The 22760-nt window shown below is 42.2% G+C and overlaps 3 protein-coding genes and 1 pseudogene across 3 annotated transcripts; 2 read left to right on the forward strand and 2 right to left on the reverse strand.

Moving 5' to 3' along the window:
* The first annotated feature begins 1165 nt into the window (after positions 1-1165).
* On the forward strand, positions 1166-2565 carry LOC18025760 (histone-lysine N-methyltransferase ASHR2). The gene has a single exon (XM_006408818.2). The coding sequence runs from the start codon at positions 1181-1183 to the stop codon at positions 2339-2341; it is 1161 nt and encodes a 386-aa protein (XP_006408881.1). The 5' UTR covers positions 1166-1180; the 3' UTR covers positions 2342-2565.
* A 2282-nt stretch (positions 2566-4847) lies between these two features.
* On the forward strand, positions 4848-6284 carry LOC18025761 (F-box protein ETP2). Its single transcript, XM_006408819.2, has one exon. It carries the CDS (start codon positions 4882-4884, stop codon positions 6049-6051), a length of 1170 nt encoding a protein of 389 aa, XP_006408882.1. The 5' UTR covers positions 4848-4881; the 3' UTR covers positions 6052-6284.
* Positions 6285-14286: 8002 nt separating this feature from the next.
* Positions 14287-17310, reverse strand: LOC18025762 (annotated as a pseudogene).
* A 3234-nt stretch (positions 17311-20544) lies between these two features.
* LOC18025763 lies at positions 20545-22605 on the reverse strand. The gene has a single exon (XM_006408821.2). It carries the CDS (start codon positions 22603-22605, stop codon positions 20566-20568), a length of 2040 nt encoding a protein of 679 aa, XP_006408884.1. The 3' UTR covers positions 20545-20565.
* Positions 22606-22760: the final 155 nt, after the last annotated feature.

Raw genomic sequence — 22760 nt, forward strand, 5'->3', positions numbered from 1 at the left:
ATATTGATGGCTAAGAATTGTTTAATTAATATATATATATATATATATTTTATTTTTATAGAACAAAAAGTCACGACAATTGAGATAAAAACTACATGAGAGTAGATTTTAGTTTTTGTTTACAAAATGGTAGTTATTTGAAAAACTAGTTTTCCTAAAAAATAGGGAATCAGTTTTACTAAAATCTTGAATGGATGAAAAAATAGATTTTTGAAAAACAAAAACCAAAATCTATTCTAAAATCTGCAAACATTCAAGGCCTACATTCAAAGTTTCTGATCGGTAGACAAACATTATTGGACTAACTAATTCTCTTTCTTTTTATGATAAACACAAAAAATCATGATTTCAATTCCAATTTATTAATGTCATTTGTTTCAATTTTAGGACAAACAAACAAAATGGGATCGATTTATGAAACTTGAAACATTTTACTTTTCAACGATTTCATTCATTTAACTTTTACAACTTTACCATTTATTTTGTCTTCTAGTCTTAGTTGTCACTAGACCACAATTTTAACATAAACATCCATTACATGCCGTAAGTAACAAGAAGGAAATAATGCCATTTTTTAATATGTGCAAGTAAACAATCGAACATGGTTTCGATTTAACGAGTTATTTTAAATGGTCAATTAAATATATGAACTTGGACCTAAATACTGTATAAAAATTAGTCATATTAAATATATCCGTAGTAAAAAATTTGAACAGAACCTACAAATAGTTTGAGAAGGTCCTATCAAAAACTAAGGTCACTAAATCATCAACTTTTATCATTTACCATAACATGTAACATACTTTTTTTCTTTCCCAATCTATTATACAACTATCGATTAAAGATATTCTGATATCAAAATAGAAAACAGGTTATCCATTCTCAACAAACGAATCTAATTGTATTATAGAAAAACAAATTTGGTAGACCTAACCGTTTCAAGTAGGCTCCAACACCTAATTCTCTTTTGATTCATCATAAACACAATTTTGTATGATCATTTTCTTACCTCGTGGGCCAAAAGTGCGACGAGCATGTATAAGGCCCATTAGTATGTCTCTCTTATACCCAAACGTCAACGTGATAATAAAACGACACCGTTTAGTCCTTTCCCATTTGCCTCCGTATAAATTTGTTTAATTCTGTTAAAACCCTAATCGACGGCGGCTGGTGGTAAAAGATGAACGACGGCGGAGCTAAGGCGGAGACGCTGCTGAGAATTGCAGAAATCGAAGGAAGAGGAAGAAGTTTAGTGGCGGCACAGCCTCTTCGTGCTGGACAAGTTATCCTCAGAGAGTCTCCTCTCCTCCTCTACTCTGCTTTTCCCTTCCTCTCCTCTCCTTCTTCTCCTTACTGCGACCATTGTTTCCGGCAGCTATCTCAATCGGCGCGGAAATGTCAATCTTGCTCCCTCGTCTCCTTTTGTAGTTACCGTTCTTGCTCCGCCTCTCACACTCCTTGGCTCTGCGAATCTCTCCGCTGGATTCACCAATCATATTCCGCCGCGTTCTCCGATCAACCTCCCGAACGACAAGTCCAAGCTCGTTTCCTCCTCGCCTCTTACGACCTCGCCGCCAATTCTCCTTCTGATTTCCAGTTATTGCTCTCTCTCCAAGGTAACGGAGATCCTGCTGATTCCGCCGCAGTTAATTTCCTTCATTCTCTTTTATCCGCCGTGTGTCCACCTATTCCGGTTTCGTTCTCGCCGGAGATCACGGCGGCTCTGCTGGCTAAGGATAAAGTTAACGGCTTTGGCTTGATGGAGCCGTTCTCTGTTTCGAATGAGAAAAGATCGGTACGCGCGTATGGGATTTATCCCAATACGTCGTTTTTCAATCACGATTGTCTTCCTAATGCTTGTAGATTCGATTACGTCGACTCTGATTCCGATGGCAATACCGATATCGTCATAAGGATGATTCACGATCTTCCTGAAGGAAGAGAAGTCTGTTTGAGCTACTTCCCTGTGAACATGAACTACTCGAGCAGACAAAAGAGGTTGCTTGAAGATTATGGTTTCAAATGTGTTTGTGATCGGTGCAAAGTGGAATCTAGTTGGTCGGAAGGCGAGGAAGAGGAAGATGAGAACGAGGCTATGGAAGAGATGGAGGATGAAGGTAAACAAGAAGAGATGGAGGATTTAGAGGGTGGAGAAGAGGAAGAAGAAGAAGAAGAATCTAGTTTCCCTCACGCATATTTCTTTGCGAGATATATGTGTGAGAAGGAGAATTGTTTTGGCACTCTTGCTCCGCTTCCGCCAAAGACTCATGATGCTTCGAGGGTTCTTGAATGTAACGTTTGTGGAAGCCTCAAGGAGGATGAAGTTGGTGTTAAGCAATGAGACTCAAGCTGGTTTTTGTGGTTGATGCAGACAGAGCCATATAACAGGAGATTTGTATTGACCACGAGCTAATGTTTGTTTCGAATTAATCACGCTTAAACTATTCTAGTTTAAGTTTTTTCCTTTCCCCTACATGGTCTTCTCCGTAAAATGTGATGGTCTGTGGAATTATATCAGAGCATCAGTTTTTTTACCTGTTTGAATGAAAAATCTCAACTTCTTAATTTCTAAGCTAAAACTTATTCAGAATTTTACAAGTTTGAGTGAAGTTTTTGCATGTCTATGACTTATATCCCATTGAGATTGAAAATTTCTTGATTCACAGACATGTAGTAGGCTCCACCGGTCTCCATAACTTGCCAAACGAATGAATTCTTACAAAAAAAGGGGAATATTTCTTGATTCACATAACTATCTCAACACTATCTCAACACTATTCTTCAACAAGTACAGTGGTCTATCTTCTCTTCCAATTTGAGAATGTTGAGTTTCTATCTAATTTGCCAAGAAAAACTGATTTTAAATGGACCAAATTTTATTTTAGATAACTTGTTCTAAAAGATATGGATAGTGAGAGATACTAAGGTAAAATAAAGAATTCGTAACATCCAATGCCTTCACTTTGTTCGGAGGCATGGAGACATCGCCTATGTAAGAAAAAGTGAAGGCATTGCAAGAAAAAGTGATGGCATTGTTCAGAGGCATGGAGACATGGAGACATGCGAATCGACTGCTTGTAAACGATGTATTCGATAACTAGGGATATGCGAAGTATTGCTGCTTGTAAACGATGTATTGCAGCCACCAATGTTGATTGCTGCTTGTATATCCCTTCACTTTGTTCAGAGGCATGGAGACATCGCCTATGTAACCATTCAGAACCTGAAGAAGCAGCAATCAACAAGTTGTATGAAAATGATCAACCACTAAGTTCGTAAGTTCGTGTATGTTCATATATATTTGTTCATAGGTTTTGCTTATAGAATACACCTGGACAATCAGAATTTCAAGCTTTGAAGCTTTAAGCAGGTATGCCAGCAATTTCCAACCTCGCTTATTCCTAATCCCCAAAGATAGATTGACCAGATTGCCGAACACCGACAGCTTATATCTACAGTAAGAATAAATCACCTGAAAACACACAAACACAGTTTTCAAGAATGTCCAATGTTCTTAAAAGGAAAGAAAGAAAGAAAGTGGCCATAACTTTTTTACATGAGTCGAAACGGGAGAGAGGTGAAGAATCTCAATTCCACCGAAGCTTTCCCTCGCTTCTCCGAATTCACATCGTTCAATATCCTCCTCCCCATTTCTCTCTCCCCCTCTCTCAGATCAAAATTCTGATTTCCGTAGAAAAATCAAAGAATCTAAAACCCTTCACAGAACATGTGAGCAAATGGTCGGTTTTTGGGCAGTAGTGAGGTATTGTCATATTTTATAGATGTTTAGGGGTAATTTAAACTTTTAGTGATCTAAAAATAACTAGAGCTTTGTTTTAATAAATAGTTCGACTTTTGCGGTAGTGAGGTATTGTCGATACTTTATCGACTTTTAGTGCTCATAATTTTTTCTTGATTTTTTGCCTGAAAACAGAACATTTCTTAAACACGAAATGTGCAATGAAATCTTCGTTGCTGCACATTGACAAATCTAATTGTATATCATGTTTTTGTTCATGACCAGGAGGAAAGCACATTGGTGGCTGCTCAGGTACACTCTCTCTTCCTCTCTTACCTCAATATCCGAGGTTTTTTTTTTTTAATCTCGGAATGTTAATAAGATCATGTGTGTATTGGCACCAAGATCTTGCTTAATGTTTTCGGAAACATTAAATCTTGACCTCCATATCTCTCTATTGTTGTACAGATACACTGCAGCTGTACAATAGGGGTGAGCTGGAGTAATGATAGCTGAAGCCAGTGGAAAAACCGGTCAGACTTAGTGAGGTTTAGAGATGAAACACTGCAAGTTGGAGTTGTTCATGTTTCCTTCTTGTTTAATCCGCGAACCTCTTGGATAAAAAATGATATTGAAGTCGAGATGATATGACGATTCAAAGTTACAGTCCTATATAGTGACTTGATAAGAATCTTTTGTGTTTCTTTCCATGTAAGCCAACGCAATAGACAAACTCATGCCGGTTTTTGTTCATAAACCGCAGTTTCTGATCCATTCACAACTTGGAATTTGCTATCAACTTTGAGATCGTGAAAGGGAAAGATGAATTGTTGGTAAACGTTTTGGTACATACGGTTTGGTTCAAGATTACAAACAGACGAACCGGTTAATAGATAAACCAAATCTCTCATTTTACTTCCTTGATCTCGTCCAATGCGTAGTTGTTGTTGGTCGATATATTCGCGTAATTCACCTTTGAGAACCGGACCACAACCGGATACCGGGTCTTTTGGGTCCTATCGATTTAAACCGGAATATAAGATGAAACGAAATCTAACCGTTAAAAAGTAGAGTCAACCCTAAGATTATTCTCTCGTATTCAGGTTCAGAGATCTACCTCCGCCGCTCCCCTTGAGAGACCGATGGCGATGACGATACTCAGAGATCTTCCAAAGGATTTGGTGGAGGATGAGATACTCTGCCACGTTCCGGCTAAGTATCTGAAGCGACTGGGATCTATTTGCAAACAGTGGAACCGTTTAATTAACGGTGGTGATGGGAGGTTCGCAAGAAAGCACACTGACAAAGCCGCGAAGCAGTTTCTGGTGCTCACGAAGACCAGAGCAGACAGGATTTGTCCGACAGTCTTCGACCTCGAGGGACCAGTTCCATCTGTAGAGGTAAAAAGTGAGCTTAGCCTAGTCGATTCGCATTCTTCTCCATTCGACATATATCGAGTCTTTCACTGTGACGGATTGCTATTGTGCACCTCCTGGGACAGATCTAGATTCGTGGTTTGGAACCCGTTTACTGGTGAAACCAGGTGGTTCAGACCCAGCACTCCTAGCCATAAAGGCTACCGCAGCTTTTTTCTCGGATACGACAACAAAAAGAGCTACAAAGTCTTGAGCTATATTATTGGTAGAAACAACATTTTTGAAATCTACGAGTTCAGCTCTGACTCATGGAGGACGCTTGATGAGGATGATGTCATCCCTCCAGGCTGGACCGATGATCTCACTTTTCTCAAAGCTTCTTTGAAAGGAAGCACTTACTGGTTCGCTACAGATAGAACAAAAGCGCAATGCAATGCATCCTTGCTCAAGTTTGATTATTCAACAGAGAAAGCTGTACCGGTGCCGTTTCCCTATCAGTGTGGCAACTTGGTAGTTGCAGGTCTTTCCGTTGTGAAAGAAGAGAAACTTTCCGTGTTATTTCAGCGGAATGTTACATGCAAGACTGAGATTTGGGTGTCAAATAAGATTGATGAGACCAACCATGTGGTGTCGTGGACAAAGGTCTTAGCTTTGGATTTGAGCCATGCAGATCTTCAAATTGATCACGACACAAATTTCTTGTTCGACGAGGACAAGAAAGTCGTCATGATTTGTGAGAATTGGCTTGACTTGGAAGACGAGACCGAGACCAAGAACAAAGACGTGATATCCATTGTTGGGGAGGATAACAAAGTCACACAAGTGGATTTTGGACTTGAAATAACAGAGGGACGTCATGTGGCTATTCTTAATTATGTTCCAAGTTTGGTTCAAATCGAGCCAGCCGGAGGCAAAAGGAAAAGAGGTGGCCTTTAGTTTTAAGTTTGTGATGTGAACCTTGCAGGCACCAAGTAAAACTGCTCCTTGCTAGTTTCTTCGTCTATTGTTGAGTTTCTTCAACAACTTCTTCGGATCAATCCTAACCTTGACCACAACCTTGTGATTGTTCATATCCGTTACAAAATGTTTCAACACCTACTTGTTGATCATTCAAATTCACAAAACTCTTGGAAACATAGATATATCGTGACACCAATCTTATAATAAATTACAAGGAAGCGTTACTTTGGTATTTACCTATGTACTTGGAAATAACTCGAGCGATTTTTTCTCTCGCATACGTTGCAATGCATCGATATATTGAATTCGACTTCCATATACTACAAAACATGTCGAAGAAATTTGAAAACAGAAACAAGCATTGTAAGAAAAAAAAAAACAACGGTGTTCAAGTGTGATCTTACTCTGACATTATCTGTGACATCCCAAACCTTAGCTTTTGACCCCTTTTCTCATTTCCTTTAATTCACTGATCTAGCTTAGGTTTGATTAGAGACTAATTACTTAGGTAGAAAATAGGTTTGGGGACAGCCGCAAGAAAAAAAAAAAAGAGAAGGGAAATAAAAAAAGAAAAGAAAAAAAGAGGAAGGAGAAAAGGAATCGTGAAAGGAAGAAGAAGATAGAAGAGATAAAGAAGCTGTGAAGAGGAAATGAAAGGGAAAAGGGAGAGAAGCAATAGAGCGAGAAAGAAGGATTAGATTAACAACAGCGATTAACAACAGAGAGGAAAAGAGGAGGCAGAGACCGCTCTTAAACAAGAAGAAGGAGAACAAGCTTGGCGAAATCTTAATTAGAGGTGGAGACGTTGCGGAGGAAGAATGGACCATCACCACCGCAAAGGATATGATTTGGGAATGGGATCGGAGCAGGTCGGAGTGGCGAGAGGCGAGGCAAAGCAAAACAGAGATGAAGAAGAAGAAGCAAAGGACAGTTTTGAGTTGGTGTTTTGAGGAAGAGCTTCCAGATGGATCTGAGCAAGGAAGTCCCAACCTGTGCCATTTATGGAGAAAGCTCATGTCAGTGAAACCAACGGAGCTGACGGAGTCTTCATTGGAATTCAGGTAAGTCTGTGGCGAACTTTGCTTCCTGCGCAAGAAAGATCAGAAACTGTTCAAATCTGGGCTGTCTGAAACCCAGAAAAAGCTGTGTTCAAGTTAAGGTTTTGTGGAGAGTTTTCTGAGTATATCCAAAAGACTTAAATCATATGAGCGGTTGATATGGATAGACCTTATTATAGGAAAGGCACTGGACCAAAAGGCATTATCTTTCAAGGTAAGTCTCAGCTTCCACGTGTGTTGCTTCCTGGACAAGAATCATCTGAGCTGACAGAAACCAGAAACCCTAATATGTCAATAACCTTGTTTCTAAGCGCACTTTCTCAATAGTTGACTCCAACCGCTAGAAGCAGAACTCCAGACGCAGATGCAGTATTCAGAAGTGGCGTTTCTCTAACCCCAACTGCTTTGACCGCAATTATATTAAAGAAAAGGACTAATTTGTAGATTCTTATGATATGTTGGTTAATTTAGTAATGTATGTATGCTTAGTGTATTGTGTGTACGTTTAGATTCTCCAATCTGTTTTTTGGCAACGACGTTTCCATTTACTGGCTGTTTTTTTGGCAAACCAAAACGGTACTTCGAGGCATCGCTGTCGACCCTTCGAAACACACTTCAAATTGATACGAAGTTTCAGGACAACTTCAAATTCAGCGAACTCTTGAAAATGCGCTTCACCGCGCCACCTTGTACATCTTCAAACCCCACGAACTCTCGAAAATGCGCTTCACCGCGCCACCTTGTACATCGAAGACGAGGAAAAGAAAGAGATTGCCTCGCCAGCAAAGACGGTGCCAAAACAGCAACCTCACAATGAGATCCCCAAATAAGATTATCAAGAGCCCCGACAACACCTCGACAATAACTATCGAGGTAACAATCGCCGAGGAGCGACATACAATAATAACACTCAACAACAACAGAATCGCCAGTACCAAAACCAATCAAACACATGGCAACAAGGAGACCGCGGGGAAACAAGATCTTTCTGCGATTATCACAACAAGTACGGCCATCCAACGGCGATGTGTCGCGAGCTACAGACTTATTTACTCGCCAAATATCGTAAGGGAGAAATCGCCTTAGCAAACCAACCCCAAAATACCGCACCGCGCAGCAATGAAGCTCGACCGACGGTACCCACCGAGCAGCCTCTGCCTCTTCCTTCAACGAGCGAGCAAGCAACGACGACCTCGCAAAGAGAGATCGGGGTAACCAACCTCGAGGTGACACTCCTCCAGCATCTCGAAAAAAGGTGTTCATGATTATAGGGGGTCTATCAACATGCAATGATTCCGTTAGGTCGATAAAAAAGTACGGCCGCCAGGTCATGCTTGCACAGAAATGGGGAGTAAAAGATCCTAAGACTGCTGAAAGCGATGCGATCACATTCTCCGAGGCCGATACGGAGGGAGTCGACATGCCACATAACGACCCGCTTTTGATCGAGCTGCGGGTTGCAGATTGCGAGGTGTCACGGATATTGGTCGATACAGGAAGCTCAGTAGACCTGATTTTCAAAGAAACTCTTGACAAAATGGAACTCGCAAACCATCACCTCAAGTCCTCAGTTAAGCCACTCACAGGATTCGATGGAGATACGGTCTACTCGATCGGAATGATCAGACTCTCGGTCTATGCGGTTTGTCGAAGACGACTCGCCTCGTCAAATTTGTCGTCATCGACAAACCTGCCATCTATAACGTAATTCTGGGAACACCCTGGCTACAATCCATGAAGGCGGTGCCATCAACCTATCATCAATGCCTCAAGTTCCCAACAACGTTCGGGGTAAAAACTATTCGAGGATCTCAAGAGATGTCGAGACTCTGCTTCGCGGCCGAACACAAGCTCCGATTCAAATCCATGGTTCCAGCCAAGGCGTGCCTCACGATCTTACCTGTAACTCAAGTCGATTTACCATCTCAGGAAGGACCTAAGCGAGAGCTCGTCGTACAAGTAAACATCGACGAAAGCAATCCCGAACGATGCGTAGGAATCAGAGCTGACCTAGAAGAAGAAATTAAGGTTGAGCTCATAAGACTTCTTCGCCGAAATGCATCAACGTTCGCCTGGTCGGTACGCGATATGCCTAAGATTGATCCCGCGATAACAAGTCACAAGCTCAATATCGATCCTGCGTTTAAACCGATCAAGCAAAAAAGGAGAAAGTTAGGTCCGGAAAAGGCCCAAGCCATCAATGATGAATTCGAGCGTCTATCGAAGGCTGTCTCGATCGTCGAGGTAAAATATCCGGAGTGGTTAGCAAACCCAGTCGTCGTAAAAAAAAATGGCAAATGGAGAATCTTCGTGGACTTCACCGATCTCAACAAGGCGTGCCCCAAGGATAGTTTCCCCTTGCCACATATAGATCGAATTGTCGAGGCAACCGCAGGAAACGAACTATTGTCATTTATGGATACCTTCTCCGGCTATAATCAGATCACGATGCATCCCGAAGATCGCAAAAAGACGTCCTTCCTCACTAACCGGGGGACCTACTGTTATAAGGTGATGCCTTTCGACTTAAAAAATGCGGGCGCGACGTACCAACGACTAGTCAACCACATGTTTGCCGAGCAGTTGGGACGAACGATGGAGGTTTACATCGACGATATGCTGGTAAAATCACTTACCGCCTGTGACCACATCGGTCATCTGCAGGCTTGCTTCACTGTCCTGAATCAATATCAAATGAAGCTCAATCCGACTAAGTGCACTTTCGGGGTTACATCCGGAGAATTCCTCGGCTACATCGTCACTAAACGAGAAATCGAGGCGAACCCGAAGCAGATCGATGCCCTAATCAATCTCCCATCACCTCGCAACATTCGTGAGGTCCAACGTCTTACCGGCAACTGAAGGCGTACCTCGCAAGCCCACCAATTTTAGCAAAACCTTAAACGGGCGAAACCCTTTACCTCTACATCGCAGTATCAAGCTCGGCAGTGAGCAGAGTCCTCGTCAAGGAATATCGAGGCGAGCTGACACCGATTTTCTACGTCAGTAAAACTCTGGACGACGCAGAAAATTGTTACCCAACTTTGGAGAAGCTCGCACTCGCAGTCATTATGTCGGCCAGAAAGCTACGACCATACTTCCTGTCTCACTCGATCGTCGTCTTGACAAATCAACCACTTCGAACAATACGATATAGCCCGAGCCAGTCAGGTCGCATGGTGAAGTGAGCTATCGAGCTGACAGAGTATGACATTGAGTATCGCAATAAAACAAGCGCCAAATAGCAGGTCCTCGCAGATTTTCTGGTGGAGCTTCCCCCGGAGTTAAGCCAGACCGACCTACCTGACGAGAAGTGGTCTTTATACGTTGACGGATCTTCCTCATCCCGAGGTGCAGGTATCGGCATCTGGTTGGAATCCACGACAAAAGAGATACTGGAGCAATCATTCCGGATCGAATTCCCAGCCTCAAATAATGAAGCGGAGTACGAGGCCCTGCTCGCGGGACTTCGTCTAGCCCAAGGAATCGGAATCAAGAAAATCGAAGCTTTCTGCGACTCTTAGCTCGTTGCTAGCCAATACAGCGGTGACTACGACACTAGGAACGACCGGATGGATTTGTATCTTAAAGCCGTTAAGGGTCTCACTGATCGCTTCGAATCTTTCTCCCTCACCAGAATCCCAAGAACCGACAACACTTCCGCAGACGCGCTGGCCGCTCTTGCTTCGACGTCTGAATCGCATCAAAGGCGCGTCATCCCAGCCGAAAGCATCGACACCCCCAACATCATCTTGCCTCGAGGAGTATGTATCGTTCAAGAGCTCAAAGCCAACAACGTAGGCGCCAACGAATTGCCTCTCCCCGATGTCATCGATGAGCCCGATGAACAGGAGCCATCAAATGACGACTGGAGGATCGAAATCTTGCTCTACATTACGGATGGCCAAGTCTCACCTGACCGATGGGCAGCGAGACATCTTAAAGCTCAAAGCGCCAAATACGTCCAGTCATACGGCGACCTCTACCGGTGGAGTTCGACAGGAGCCCTGCTCAACTGTCTGCATGGTGAGGAGACACAAGATGTCATGAAAGAAACACATCAGGGAGCGTGTTGTAATCACTCTAATGGTCGAGCTCTCGCTCTGAAAATCAAGAATCACGGCCACTTTTGGCCGACAATGCTAACATACTATGATCAATTCGTAGCTCGCTGCGAGCAATGTCAACGGCACGCACCGATGATCCACGCACCAGCCAAACTCCTAGCCGCTTCCTCGCCACCTTATCCCTTCATGCGATGGGTGATGGATATCGTAGGTCCGCTTCCCCGATCCTGACAGAAATGAATCATACTTGTCATCACCGATTACTTTACGAAGTGGGTCGAGGCCGAATCTTACTTCAAGGTCAAAGCAACCGATGTGAAGAACTCCGTCTGGAAAAACATAATCTGCCGCCACGGACTCCCCTACGAGATCGTCACCGATAACGGTCCTCAGTTCATCTCCGACGTATTCGAAGATTTCTGTGCCAAATAGAAGATACGGCTAAGCAAGTCAACACCACGATACCCACAAGGAAACAGACAAGCCGAGGCAACCAACAAAACTATCCTCGACGGCATCAAGAACAAACTCAAAGATAAGAAAGGTTTATGGGTAGACGAGTTAGACGGAGTTCTATGGTCACACCAAACTACACCGCGACGATCAACGAACAAAACTCCTTTCTCATTGTCTCACGGTATTGAAGCTTTAGCTCCCGCCGAGGTCGGTCTACCGAGCATTCGCAGAACAATGTTGACACAAGACACCAAAACAAATGGAAGAATGCTGAAGGATAGCTTCGACATGCTCGAGGAGGAGCGAGATCACGCTTTATTACGCATGCAAAACTATCAGCAGCAGATCGCTCGTTACTACAACAAACGGGTGAAAGGTAAACACTTCGAAACTGGCGACCTCGTCCTTCGCAAAGTGTTCGAAAACACCGAAGAAGACATATGTTCTTCCTCGCGATCAGCACTACCACCTGCACCCACCTCGTCGGAGGATCTCTTCCTTGTTTTCTCCTTTGCCGCCGTCTTAGTGGCCTCGGCTTGTCTCGCCACCTCGGTAAGCCGTGCAGCTTCGGCCTTTTCCTTCTCCTTTTTCTTCTTCTCTTTCCTTTTCTGCTTCTTTGCCTCCCTCCTAGTTCGCCTCGCGGCTTCATCAGTCTCTTCGGCGACCGTCTGACTTTCCGCTTGCACCTTCGCTTCGGGCTCATTCATTTGGGCATGAACCTCGCCTTTTGCAACCGTGGCGAGATCGTCGTCATGTCGAGGCTCAACCTCGTCATCCCCTCGATGCGCAGTCATTTGGGTCGAACCACCAACGCCTCGTCCACCTTCGTGTAAAAGAATGACGCCTCCCAGCTCGGTGTTCTGTTGACGGGATAAACCAGGGAACAATCCTTCCTGGCCTTTATCATGTATGTGCCTGGGATCGAGTTGTTCTTCTGGACGTTGGTCATCTCCTTGAAGAAACGCCAATCGACGTAGACCCCGACCTCGCTCCCAAATAACAGAGCCGCGACCATAAACCGGATCCCCGCAGGAAGAATTTGCGAGAAAGCGATACGCCTCCGATGGACGTAGTCTGTCAAAAACCTCAGCAAGGGCACCCAGAGATGACAAAGACTGAACCACGCCTCGTAAAGCGTGACCCAGCCCTCTGGAGCTTGCCATGGCCAATTTTCGGGACCTGGCACCATCAACTCGCCGCGAAAACCGTACCGTAATCGCATTTCCTCTAGGTGCTGAGCCGTCATCTGGGACGGAATATTGACCAGGCGATTCTTGATATCTCCTTTACGCTTGGAACCTTTTCTTCGAGGTCTAACTTTCTCGCCTTGTTCATCATCCTCCTCGCCACCTTCATCAACCTCTTCCTCAGCTTGTTCCGTAGCGTCGCCGTCTTGTGGATCTTCTTCTAGAGCGACTATCTAGAGATCCGAAGTTTTGCCTCGCGGAGACGCCTCGTCGGAACGGACTCGATCCGCCAATTCGACCAACGGAGACTCACCTCGATCTGATTGGGTGTCGGACCTTGAAGACATCTCAGGAGAGGAACTAGTGTTCCCAGAAGCTTCCCGATCAGATCTGGAGCTGGATTCCAAGCTCGACTCAATACGCAGATCTCCCGAAGTCATCGATCGATGCTAGGATGTAATCGGAAGGGCGTGATCGAGCAAACTAGACCGTGAACAAGAAAACAGAAGCGGCGGAAAAGACAAAATCTAGAGAGAGAGAGAAAATCTAGAGAGAATGGAGAGCAAAGTTACCTCTTATCAACGGAGAAGAAAATGAGAAGAAGAGAAAAAGGGTAGAATATATGAAGGAAAGAATAGCGGTTACCAAGGAGAGTCATTATTATCCGGACGCGTCCCAGTATCTTATTTAAATACGGATTCCACGCGCTTCCCGAGAATCACGCTTCCACTCGCGACTCTTCGTTTCCCGAGTCGATCGTTTCTTTTTGCGACTCTTCGTTAACAGCGTTAAGGATTACACGCAATTCCCCGACTCCCAAGTATCACCTCGATTCTGAGGATCCCATATCGATATCGAGGTCCCGAGAGTTGAAAGGTCCCCAACTCGATGCGTTGAATATCGAAGTAACATCTCCATCAATGGACTGGGGGGGGAGGACAATTGTTGTAGGTGGGCTAAGCACAGCCCCCTTTTCTGTAACTTCGACCAAGCCCATTAACAAATTGGAGAAGCCCAACAGGATCGAAGGTGTACAAAAGCCCATTCACCAAGCCAAAACGAGGTCGTTCGAGAAAGGAGCAGCTCGCCACATCGACGTAGATGAAACAGCTCACCACGTCGATGTAGATGAAACAGCTCGCCAGCACGACACTCCGATAGACGGTCGGTCAGGTCTATCTACCCAGCCGCCCAAGTTACTCTGACCGAGATGTAACCTAATTTAAACACTATAAATAGCCATGTAACCTCATTTATTACGGAATCCGTAATCTGAAATAAAGACTAAATACCTGATACTTGTGATCACTAACTCTTACCTCGCATAGTAGATCTCACTCAAAAGACCTCGACAAAATCACATCGACCTCACCTCTATCTAACAAGAATCTCCGAGCTCCACCTAATAATATTTACCAAATTGACCTTGTGTGCGGATACTAATCAACAAACTGCATGCGTGTAATTGATCTTGTTAATCTTAATAATGGATGTGAGCTTGCATCGAGTCTTACACACGACTAAACGGTCTGCAAATAGAAGTGTTAGATACCACTTGTGCATGAACAAATCTTGTTATTGGCCATGACGAACCTGGCATCATATATGAGAATTCTCTGTCTCCCACAACGCATGAAATATGCAACACTACACCACAATCATTGCAAGTGTAAAACCATTTATTCGGATTCAGCTCTGCTTCACATGCTTCACACCAATATTTGCCATCCAAATTGCTTTCACCACAAGACAAGAAGAGTGGATGGTCGTCGTACCTATGATTCATTACCTTTTCCGGTAAGAAAGCGCATTCAAAGTCCAAGCTAAAGTTACACTCACCACAACTAAGCCTTGCTCTCTTCCCACATTCACTACAATACTTGTAGGGATCTTTGGTGTAGTATAAAGCATGATGTGGATGGCTCTTGTGCACAAATGGTTCTGAAAACGATCCACATCTTACATCTAGAACCATACGAGTAGTATTAGATCTGTACACGAAACCTGTGAATCGTTGGAGACAAAGACCACACCGAACCAATGTGAGGTAAGAAACTGTGTGTAGCGTGAAACGTTGGTTGTGACACACATGACGTTTCTTCAGAGGAAGGTACACACATTTCTCGTGGAGAAAAAAATCACATTACTTGCAACTGTAGAACGACGGTTCTGAGCAAACCTGGAAGACGCATGCTGTACAAACTATGTTTTCTTGTAGAATCATCCCATCCTTGTTGATGATCTGTAAGTTATGATCATGGCTGAAATGTTTATGGTGTTATCATCAATGATCTCGAAGGGCGCAGGTTCCTCAGGTTCTTCGGGTGTTCCTTCCAGTTCGACCATGTCCCATACATCTTTACTCGTTGCACATCTTGAATGAACAGAAAAGTTATGACACTTGGAGCAAGAATAAGCCCCGTAGAACCCATCCACTTTTTGACGACAAATCCACATGGGTGTAAGAGACACGGTGATCATGGCGGTTGATGTTTATGACGCGTGGTAAATCGATACACTCAAGATGAATCATGAAATTGCATTGAAGACAGAAGTAAGGGCTTCGGTCACCTTGTGTCCCACAAGCATTGCAAGTGAAATCTATGTGTCTTGGAACAAGATGAAGTTTATGTTCGTGGGTTGTCAAGCTTACAACACTAACCAGTGGTGGGTTTTGCATACATATTTCGCATATGCTGAAGTTACAAACATCACAGTGGTGAAGTTGAAGTCGTGGAAGCCGTTGGCCATCATCAAACTGTGTCCCACAAAGAAGGCAGTTCTTGTAGGCGTAATCTGGTGCTGCTTTACATGTCAGAAACTTGAGTGGGTGTTGAGGGTGGGAAGTGTGGTATGCTTCAGCTTCTGGAGCAGTATTGGGAGATCGATGAGATCGACCATACTGATAAAGATCCAGAAGATTATGGAAGATCTTAGTTTAGGAAATTTACTTTTATCTCTAAATATATTATTTATATTTATGTTTATCTTAAATTAGGAAAGTTAGGTTTAGCTTATCTCTATATAAGAGAATGCATCTTGTAATATTATTCTTATGAGAGTCTAATATAATTCTTCCTAAACACTTTTGTGTTCTTATTCTCATCAATTTATCATGGTATCAGAGCCTAGATCCAATTCCCATGGATTGTGGTTTTTTTTATTTTTCCTTCTATCTTCTTCACGTATGTGGTGGTGCTGAAGACACCAAAGTTGAAGTCTGTTTGTGGCTTATTTTATTATTTCGGCCAATAAATGGTCATGTCAAAGCAACTTGAATTTTTAATTGGCTAGCACAATTGCTAGTTTTTTGGAGAACACGTTCTGAAGATGTTGTTTCTCTTTATGATTTCATGATCCCATATATTACATGTATGGCGATTTTTTATGAGCATGGACCTTTGATTTTGGTTCGTTCATATTTGATGATGTTTTCTGCCCTCGCAAAGACATTCTTTTGATTCGACTTCTTTTACTCGTGAGTTGTTATTTCGCAATCGCGAATTCTTTTTAAACATCGCAGTTGCGAGTTTTGTCCTTTCTACTACTTGAAGAACCCTACGACCGGGTATAAACGTCGTTAATGACCTAATGGCTGGGTGTTGAAGCCAATTGACTTGACGGTGGAGTATAACACCGATATTTTGAAGACATGTCCAATCTCATATGTGTTACCACATATGAGCTTGCGGGAGGGTATTGAGAGATCGATGTGATCGACCATACTGATAAAGATCCAGAAGATTATGGAAGATTTTAGTTTAGGAAATTTACCTTTATCTCTAAATATATTATTTACATTTATGTTTATCTTAAATTAGGAAAGTTAGGTTTAGTTTATCTCTATATAAAAGAATGCATCTTGTAATATTATTCTTATGAGAGTCTAATATAATTCTTCCTAAACACTTTTGTGTTCTTACTCTCATCAATTTATCAAGCAGCATCAGCACATTCTAAATGGAAGGCAAATTCGCACTGATGACATTTATAACGATGGCCAAAAATCATAGAGTCGCATACTTTACAGAAATCTGATCGAATACCGGAAACACCGATAAATTGCGGTTCACGTAAGAACTCGAGCGGATGCTCGTGTGCGTTGGACTTTTCAAGAATGGCTGGTCTCAATGCGCAGGGTAAAACCAGTTTGAAATCACAATTTGAACAGCAATAACCGACTTTGAACTTCTCTTTACAGAAACTACAAGTAGATGGATTGGAATCTAGGATGATGAGCTTGAGAGGATGGTCTGGATGGGAACAGTGGTTGATTTCTGGTAAGGATTCGGCACACTCTTTGTGAAACACAGCCTCACAACCTAACTCATTGCAACGGTAGCCTCTGTAAATGTAATCATTAGTAGACGGGAGACACCCCTGACACCGACCAAAAGCAAAGCGGGTGACGGGTAACAAAGGATGCTCGTGAAGTGGTATCTTGATTTTCTTACTCCCCAAATCCATTGCTCTTCTGGGAGGTGGTTTGAAACTCTTTTTGTTTCTCTTGATTTTTCAAAAGTGGTGATCTTTTCAGGATTTTATCTCGGAGACTTGCATTATTGTAATTATATTGGACCACGTGTGTTGGCTCCACTGCTCCGTGTTGTATTTTGGTTAATGGGTGTTCTTGCATTAAATGGAATATCTGTTTATAACTGTAAATGTCCTTGGCCAAGTAGCTTGGAGGTAGTTGGCTGCCAATTTAGTGCATCCACAAGGAGCATGCAAGTCTCTGAAACCAAGCTTTAACTACTGTATCCGTAAACTTGGTAATTCAATGTAGACAAAGAATTTCTTGTTCCCACTTGGGACTCAGATGAAACTGGTCGTGCAAAAGACTCAATTAAGAGTGCAAGAACTTTGAAATCACGTTTTGTACATGCAAAACTCAGTAGCTCATGCGTAAGTAAGAAATAAGAATTAACCTTGAAATGGTCAAACTTTTTGCTAGGTTTGCAGATAACTTGGTGGACAAGAAAGAATAATCTACCAAAAAGATAGCATCATACAGAACTTTCCTCAACACAATTTCGTCTTTAGATTTCTGCACAGATAGAGGTTTATAAGGCTACCCGAAAAGGCGAATATATATGCTGAAGCGAAACAGATACTAAGCAACCTCATTCACCAGTCATAGGTTCTCAGTTCTTCTCACTTTTATATGTAAGCACAACCAAACATGAACGGTTTACAAAACTAACCAGAAGATGAGAATTGAGAGGCAGTGTTCACAAGGACATCTCCAGGACAAAATAGCAAATGAAATGAACATTTTAGAACCTTAGTGACTTAAGACAGCTAGCAAACAACAGAATATGAGTAAAGAAGTAGGGATTACTGGATGTTATTATGGATCCAACGACCCAATTGGTCAATTTTTTCTCTGAACACCACCCAAAGACATTCCTTTTAACTCCCATATCAGTTTCAAGAAAAATGCCTCAGCAAGATCAACACCAGCCAAGTAAATCACACTGAAATCTTAATCATTCATCTTCTTGCAAATATCATCACTACAAAGAGGAAGAAGGAACCCAAATTTTTTTCACTCCAAAGATGAACCAAGTGTCCAATTGCAGTACTTAAATTTAACTCTTATGGCTAGAGCAAATAGATACCAAGCAATATTGCATTAACCCAAGAAGAACCACTTCTGAGTTTATTGCTGAGTTTCTTCTTTGTCGTGAAACTCAAGCTGTGGATTTAGGATTCAAAACCCAAGAAGAACCACTTCTGATGGCTTGGTGCCGGACCATTCTGATGATGAATCTGTTGCGGAGAGTGATGATGATATTACTGTCTACTTGGTGGACAACAAGGAGCTTTCTGACTGTGATGAATCGCATAGCAGACGCGAAAATCTGATAATGTGAAGGCATGCTAATGAAAACAGCGGGATATTCTCTGGTGAGTTTCTAACCAGTAAATTGCAGAGTTTGTTTTAAAAAACATGAAATATTTGTTTTCTTGCATCAAGTTCTCGTATTTCTTCTGGTTAGATATTAAAGTTGGCTTCAGTTCGTGGGTCTTGGGTCAACAATGTCTAGACTCTACATTAGTTGGTCAGAGATTATTAGCCTCCAAGCATGAGAAATATTCTTTGTCAAGCTGCAACTCAAAAGCTTCTCAACAGGGACTGTTCTACTTTAGTCAACTGTCATTCTTCTGGTCAAGCAGCCACACACAGTTCTCGTCTGAAAATATAATGTTGGAGAAGTAGAGATTCAGAAATGTCCTCCCAGTATGTCTGTTGAAAAGAAAAAGATAAGGAAATAGAACAGCGAGGAAGCTTTTCGTTGAGGATGATTCGCCTGAAGGAAACTGTCATTCTCCTGGTTTGAGTTATATTGACTCTCAAGAGCCTTGTGAGGTATCTCAGACCAGTGCTCTTAAATTTGTTGATAAACTCATCAGTGAGTCATGTCTGGAGTTTGCTGCTGAAGTTGGAGCTGTTTGTGGAAAGAGAACAGAAGAAAAATAAAAAAAATTAAGAAGGCTAATCCGTCGAATTTCAACATCACTGTCGTCAATATTGTTTTTGTTTTTTTTGGTTTACAGAAATACAAGTACATGTTCTTTGTAAAGCCCATGCTACTCCCATGTCCTTAGTATCTACAACAATGTCCTTTGCATTCATTGAAAATTTCCTGACAAGTCTATTTGAGCATCGGCTATGTTAACACAACGCTTCATACGTGCGTCCCCAAATGATATCCTTCCTTGTCTTTCAAGATTAGTTAATAGCTCTGCCAAAAAGATTTGGGAAGCAAAACAATAGATAAGAGAATGCTTTTCAGTATTCTCCTACTCGCTTCATATGTATAGTTGTTGTGTCCAATCTCAATTCCTTTTATCTACAAAGATTTTGGATTGGTATTAGTCATCACTTCACTCATTCTGTTTCATCCCTAGCTTGTTAGTTTGTTATAATTGATTGTGTCTTCTCCAGTATGTCCATTTCCACGTTTAAGTTTCAAAAGAGATAGAGATGGTTTTTATAGAATTAAGGGAAGAAATTTCTGATTCATTTTGACTGAAACATTTGCAAAATGGAACAATAGAATTACAAAATCAGAATTGTCTAATCTCAGACTCAAGAAGATGAAAGAAACTTGTGGGGGAGCTTCAACATTATTTGAGAGCTTTTAGCACATTTTATAGAGTTGGGTGCTAGAGATCTTGCAGTGCTGTCCATTCAAAGTATAGCGACATCTCTGGGATATTTTTTTGTTTCGTACTATGGTCATGCTCCTGGTGATAAATTGACCATCGCATATAGTTTTGGTTTTGTGTTTAGTCGATGCCATTACGAAGATTAAGGCTAAGTACATAGTGAAAAAGAACTGGCAAGAAAATCCGTATTGATAACAATACTAATCCAAGAGTCATTTCTCTGAAATATGTTCTGTTCTGATTCACTCTGCTATGTTCTGTTTTTCTCTGCTCTGTTCTCACTTCCACGTCTCTGTTTTTTGGCAACAAGGTTTCCATTTACTGTATTGACTAGACAGAAAATAACCTAATGTGCTCATCCCATTTCACGAGTTAGTATTGATAGAATTTTCTTTTTCTGTACATATAAGAACTGGTTCCGAAAAATGTTGATTCCAGAGCCAAGATGCAGTATGTATAAATTCATGAGTTAAAACCTAATACACAACAAAAAGGAAAATACCTACTTATATTGTATACCAGTATACTCGTATATAGGACATTTAACTAAAGCATCCAATAGTCTGATACTCCTACGAGGCATCTGAAAGAACAGATGTATACGTCTACTCCATGCGTGTAATTAATCTTGTTAATCTTGATAATGGATGGGAGCTTGCATCGAGTCTTACACACACGGCAAAACGGTCTGCAAATAGAAGTGTTAGATACCACTTGTGCATGAACGAATCTTGCTATTGGCCATGACGAACCTGGCATCATATATGAGAATTCTCTGTCTCCCACAACGCATGAAATATGCAACACTACACCACAATCATTGCAAGTGTAAAACCATTTATTCGGATTCACCTCTGTTTCACATGCTTCACACCAATATTTGCCATCCACATTGCTTTCACCACAAGACAAGAAGAGAGGATGGTCGTCGTACCTATGATTCATTACCTTTTCCGGCAAGAAAGCGCATTCAAAGTCCAAGCTAAAGTTACACTCACCACAACTAAGCCTTGCTCTCTTCCCACATTCACTACAATACTTGGAGGGATCTTTGGTGTAGTATAAAGCATGATGTGGATGGCTCTTGTGCACAAATGGTTCTGAAAACGAACCGCATCTTACATCTAGAACCATACGAGTAGTATTAGATCTATACACGAAACCTGTGAACCGTTGGAGACAAAGACCACACCGAACCAATGTGAGGTGAGAAACTGTGCCTAGTGTGAAACGTTGGTTGTGACACACATGTCGTTTCTTCCGAGGAAGGTTTGCACATTTTTCGTGGAGCACAAAATCGCATTTGTTGCAACTGTAGAACGACGGTTCTGAGCAAACCTGGAAGATACATGCTGCACAAACTATGTTTTCATGTAGAATCAACTCATCCTTGTTGATGATCTGTAAATTATGATCATGGCTGAAATGTTTTATGGTGTTATCATCAATGATCTCGAAGGGCGCAGGTTCTTCAGGTTCTTCGGGTGTTCCTTCCAGTTCGACCATGTCCCATACATCTTTACTCGTTGCACATCTTGAATGAACAGCAAAACTAGGACACTTGGAGCAAGAATAAGCCCCATAGAACCCATCCACTTTTTGACGACAAACTCCGCATTTCCACTCTTCATGTCCAAGACGAGGGGTGTAAGAGACACGGTGATCATGACGGTTGATGTTTATGACACGTGGTAAATCGATACACTCACGATGAATCATGAAATTGCATTGAAGACAGAAGTAAGGGCTTTGGTTGCCTAACGTCCCACAAGCATTGCAAGTGAACTCTATGCGTCTTGGAACAAGATGAATATTATGTTCGTGGGTCGTCAAGCTTACAACACTAACCGGTGGTGGGTTTTGCATACAAATTTCGCATAGGCTGAAGTTACAAACATCACAGTGGTGAAGTCGAAGTCGTGGAAGCCGTTGGTCATCATCAAACTGTGTCCCACAAAGAAGGCAGTTCTTGTAGGCGTAATCTGGTGCTGCTTTACATGTAAGAAACTTGAGTGGGTGTTGAGGGTGGGACGTGTGGTATGCTTCAGCTTCTGGAGCAGCATCAGCACATTCTAAATGGAAGGCAAAGTCGCACTGATGACATTTATAACGATGGCCAAAAATCATAGAGTCGCATACTTTACAGAAATCTGATCGAATACCGGAAACACCGATAAATTGCGGTTGACGTAAGAACTCGAGCGGATGCTCGTGTGCGTTGGACTTTTCAAGAATGGATGGTCTCCATGCACAGCGTAAATCCAGATGGAAATCACAAACTGAACAGCAATAACCGACTTTGAACTTGTCTCTACAGAAGCTACAAGTACTAAATGGTTTGGAATCTTGGAGGATCAGCTTGAGAGGATGGTCAGGGTGAGAATAGTGGTTGATCTCTGGTAAGGACTCAGCACACTCTTTATGAAACATAGCCTCACAACCTAACTCATTGCAACGGTAGCCTCCGTAAATGTAATCATTAGTAGATGGGAGACACCCTTGACACCGACCAAAAGCAAAGCGAGTAACGGGTAACAAAGGATGCTCGTGAAGTGGTATCTTGATTTGCTTACTCCCCAAATCCATTGCTCTTCTGGGAGGTGGTTTGAAACTGTTCTTGATTTTTCAAAAGTGGTGATCTTTTCAGGATTTTATCTCGAAGACTTAGCATTATTATAATTATATTGGAGCACATGTGTTGGCTCCACGGCTCCGTGTTGTATTTTGGTTTGTTCTTGCAT

The sequence above is a fragment of the Eutrema salsugineum genome, unplaced genomic scaffold (assembly GCF_000478725.1).
Source record: "Eutrema salsugineum unplaced genomic scaffold, Eutsalg1_0 scaffold_12, whole genome shotgun sequence".
NCBI classification, from domain to species: Eukaryota; Viridiplantae; Streptophyta; class Magnoliopsida; order Brassicales; family Brassicaceae; genus Eutrema; species Eutrema salsugineum.

Bases quoted from the DNA above. Each gene is read 5' to 3' on its own strand.
- LOC18025760 (XM_006408818.2), top strand. From the start codon at position 1,181: ATGAACGACGGCGGAGCTAAGGCGGAGACGCTGCTGAGAATTGCAGAA.
- LOC18025761 (XM_006408819.2), top strand. From the start codon at position 4,882: ATGGCGATGACGATACTCAGAGATCTTCCAAAGGATTTGGTGGAGGAT.
- LOC18025763 (XM_006408821.2), bottom strand. From the start codon at position 22,605: ATGGATTTGGGGAGTAAGCAAATCAAGATACCACTTCACGAGCATCCT.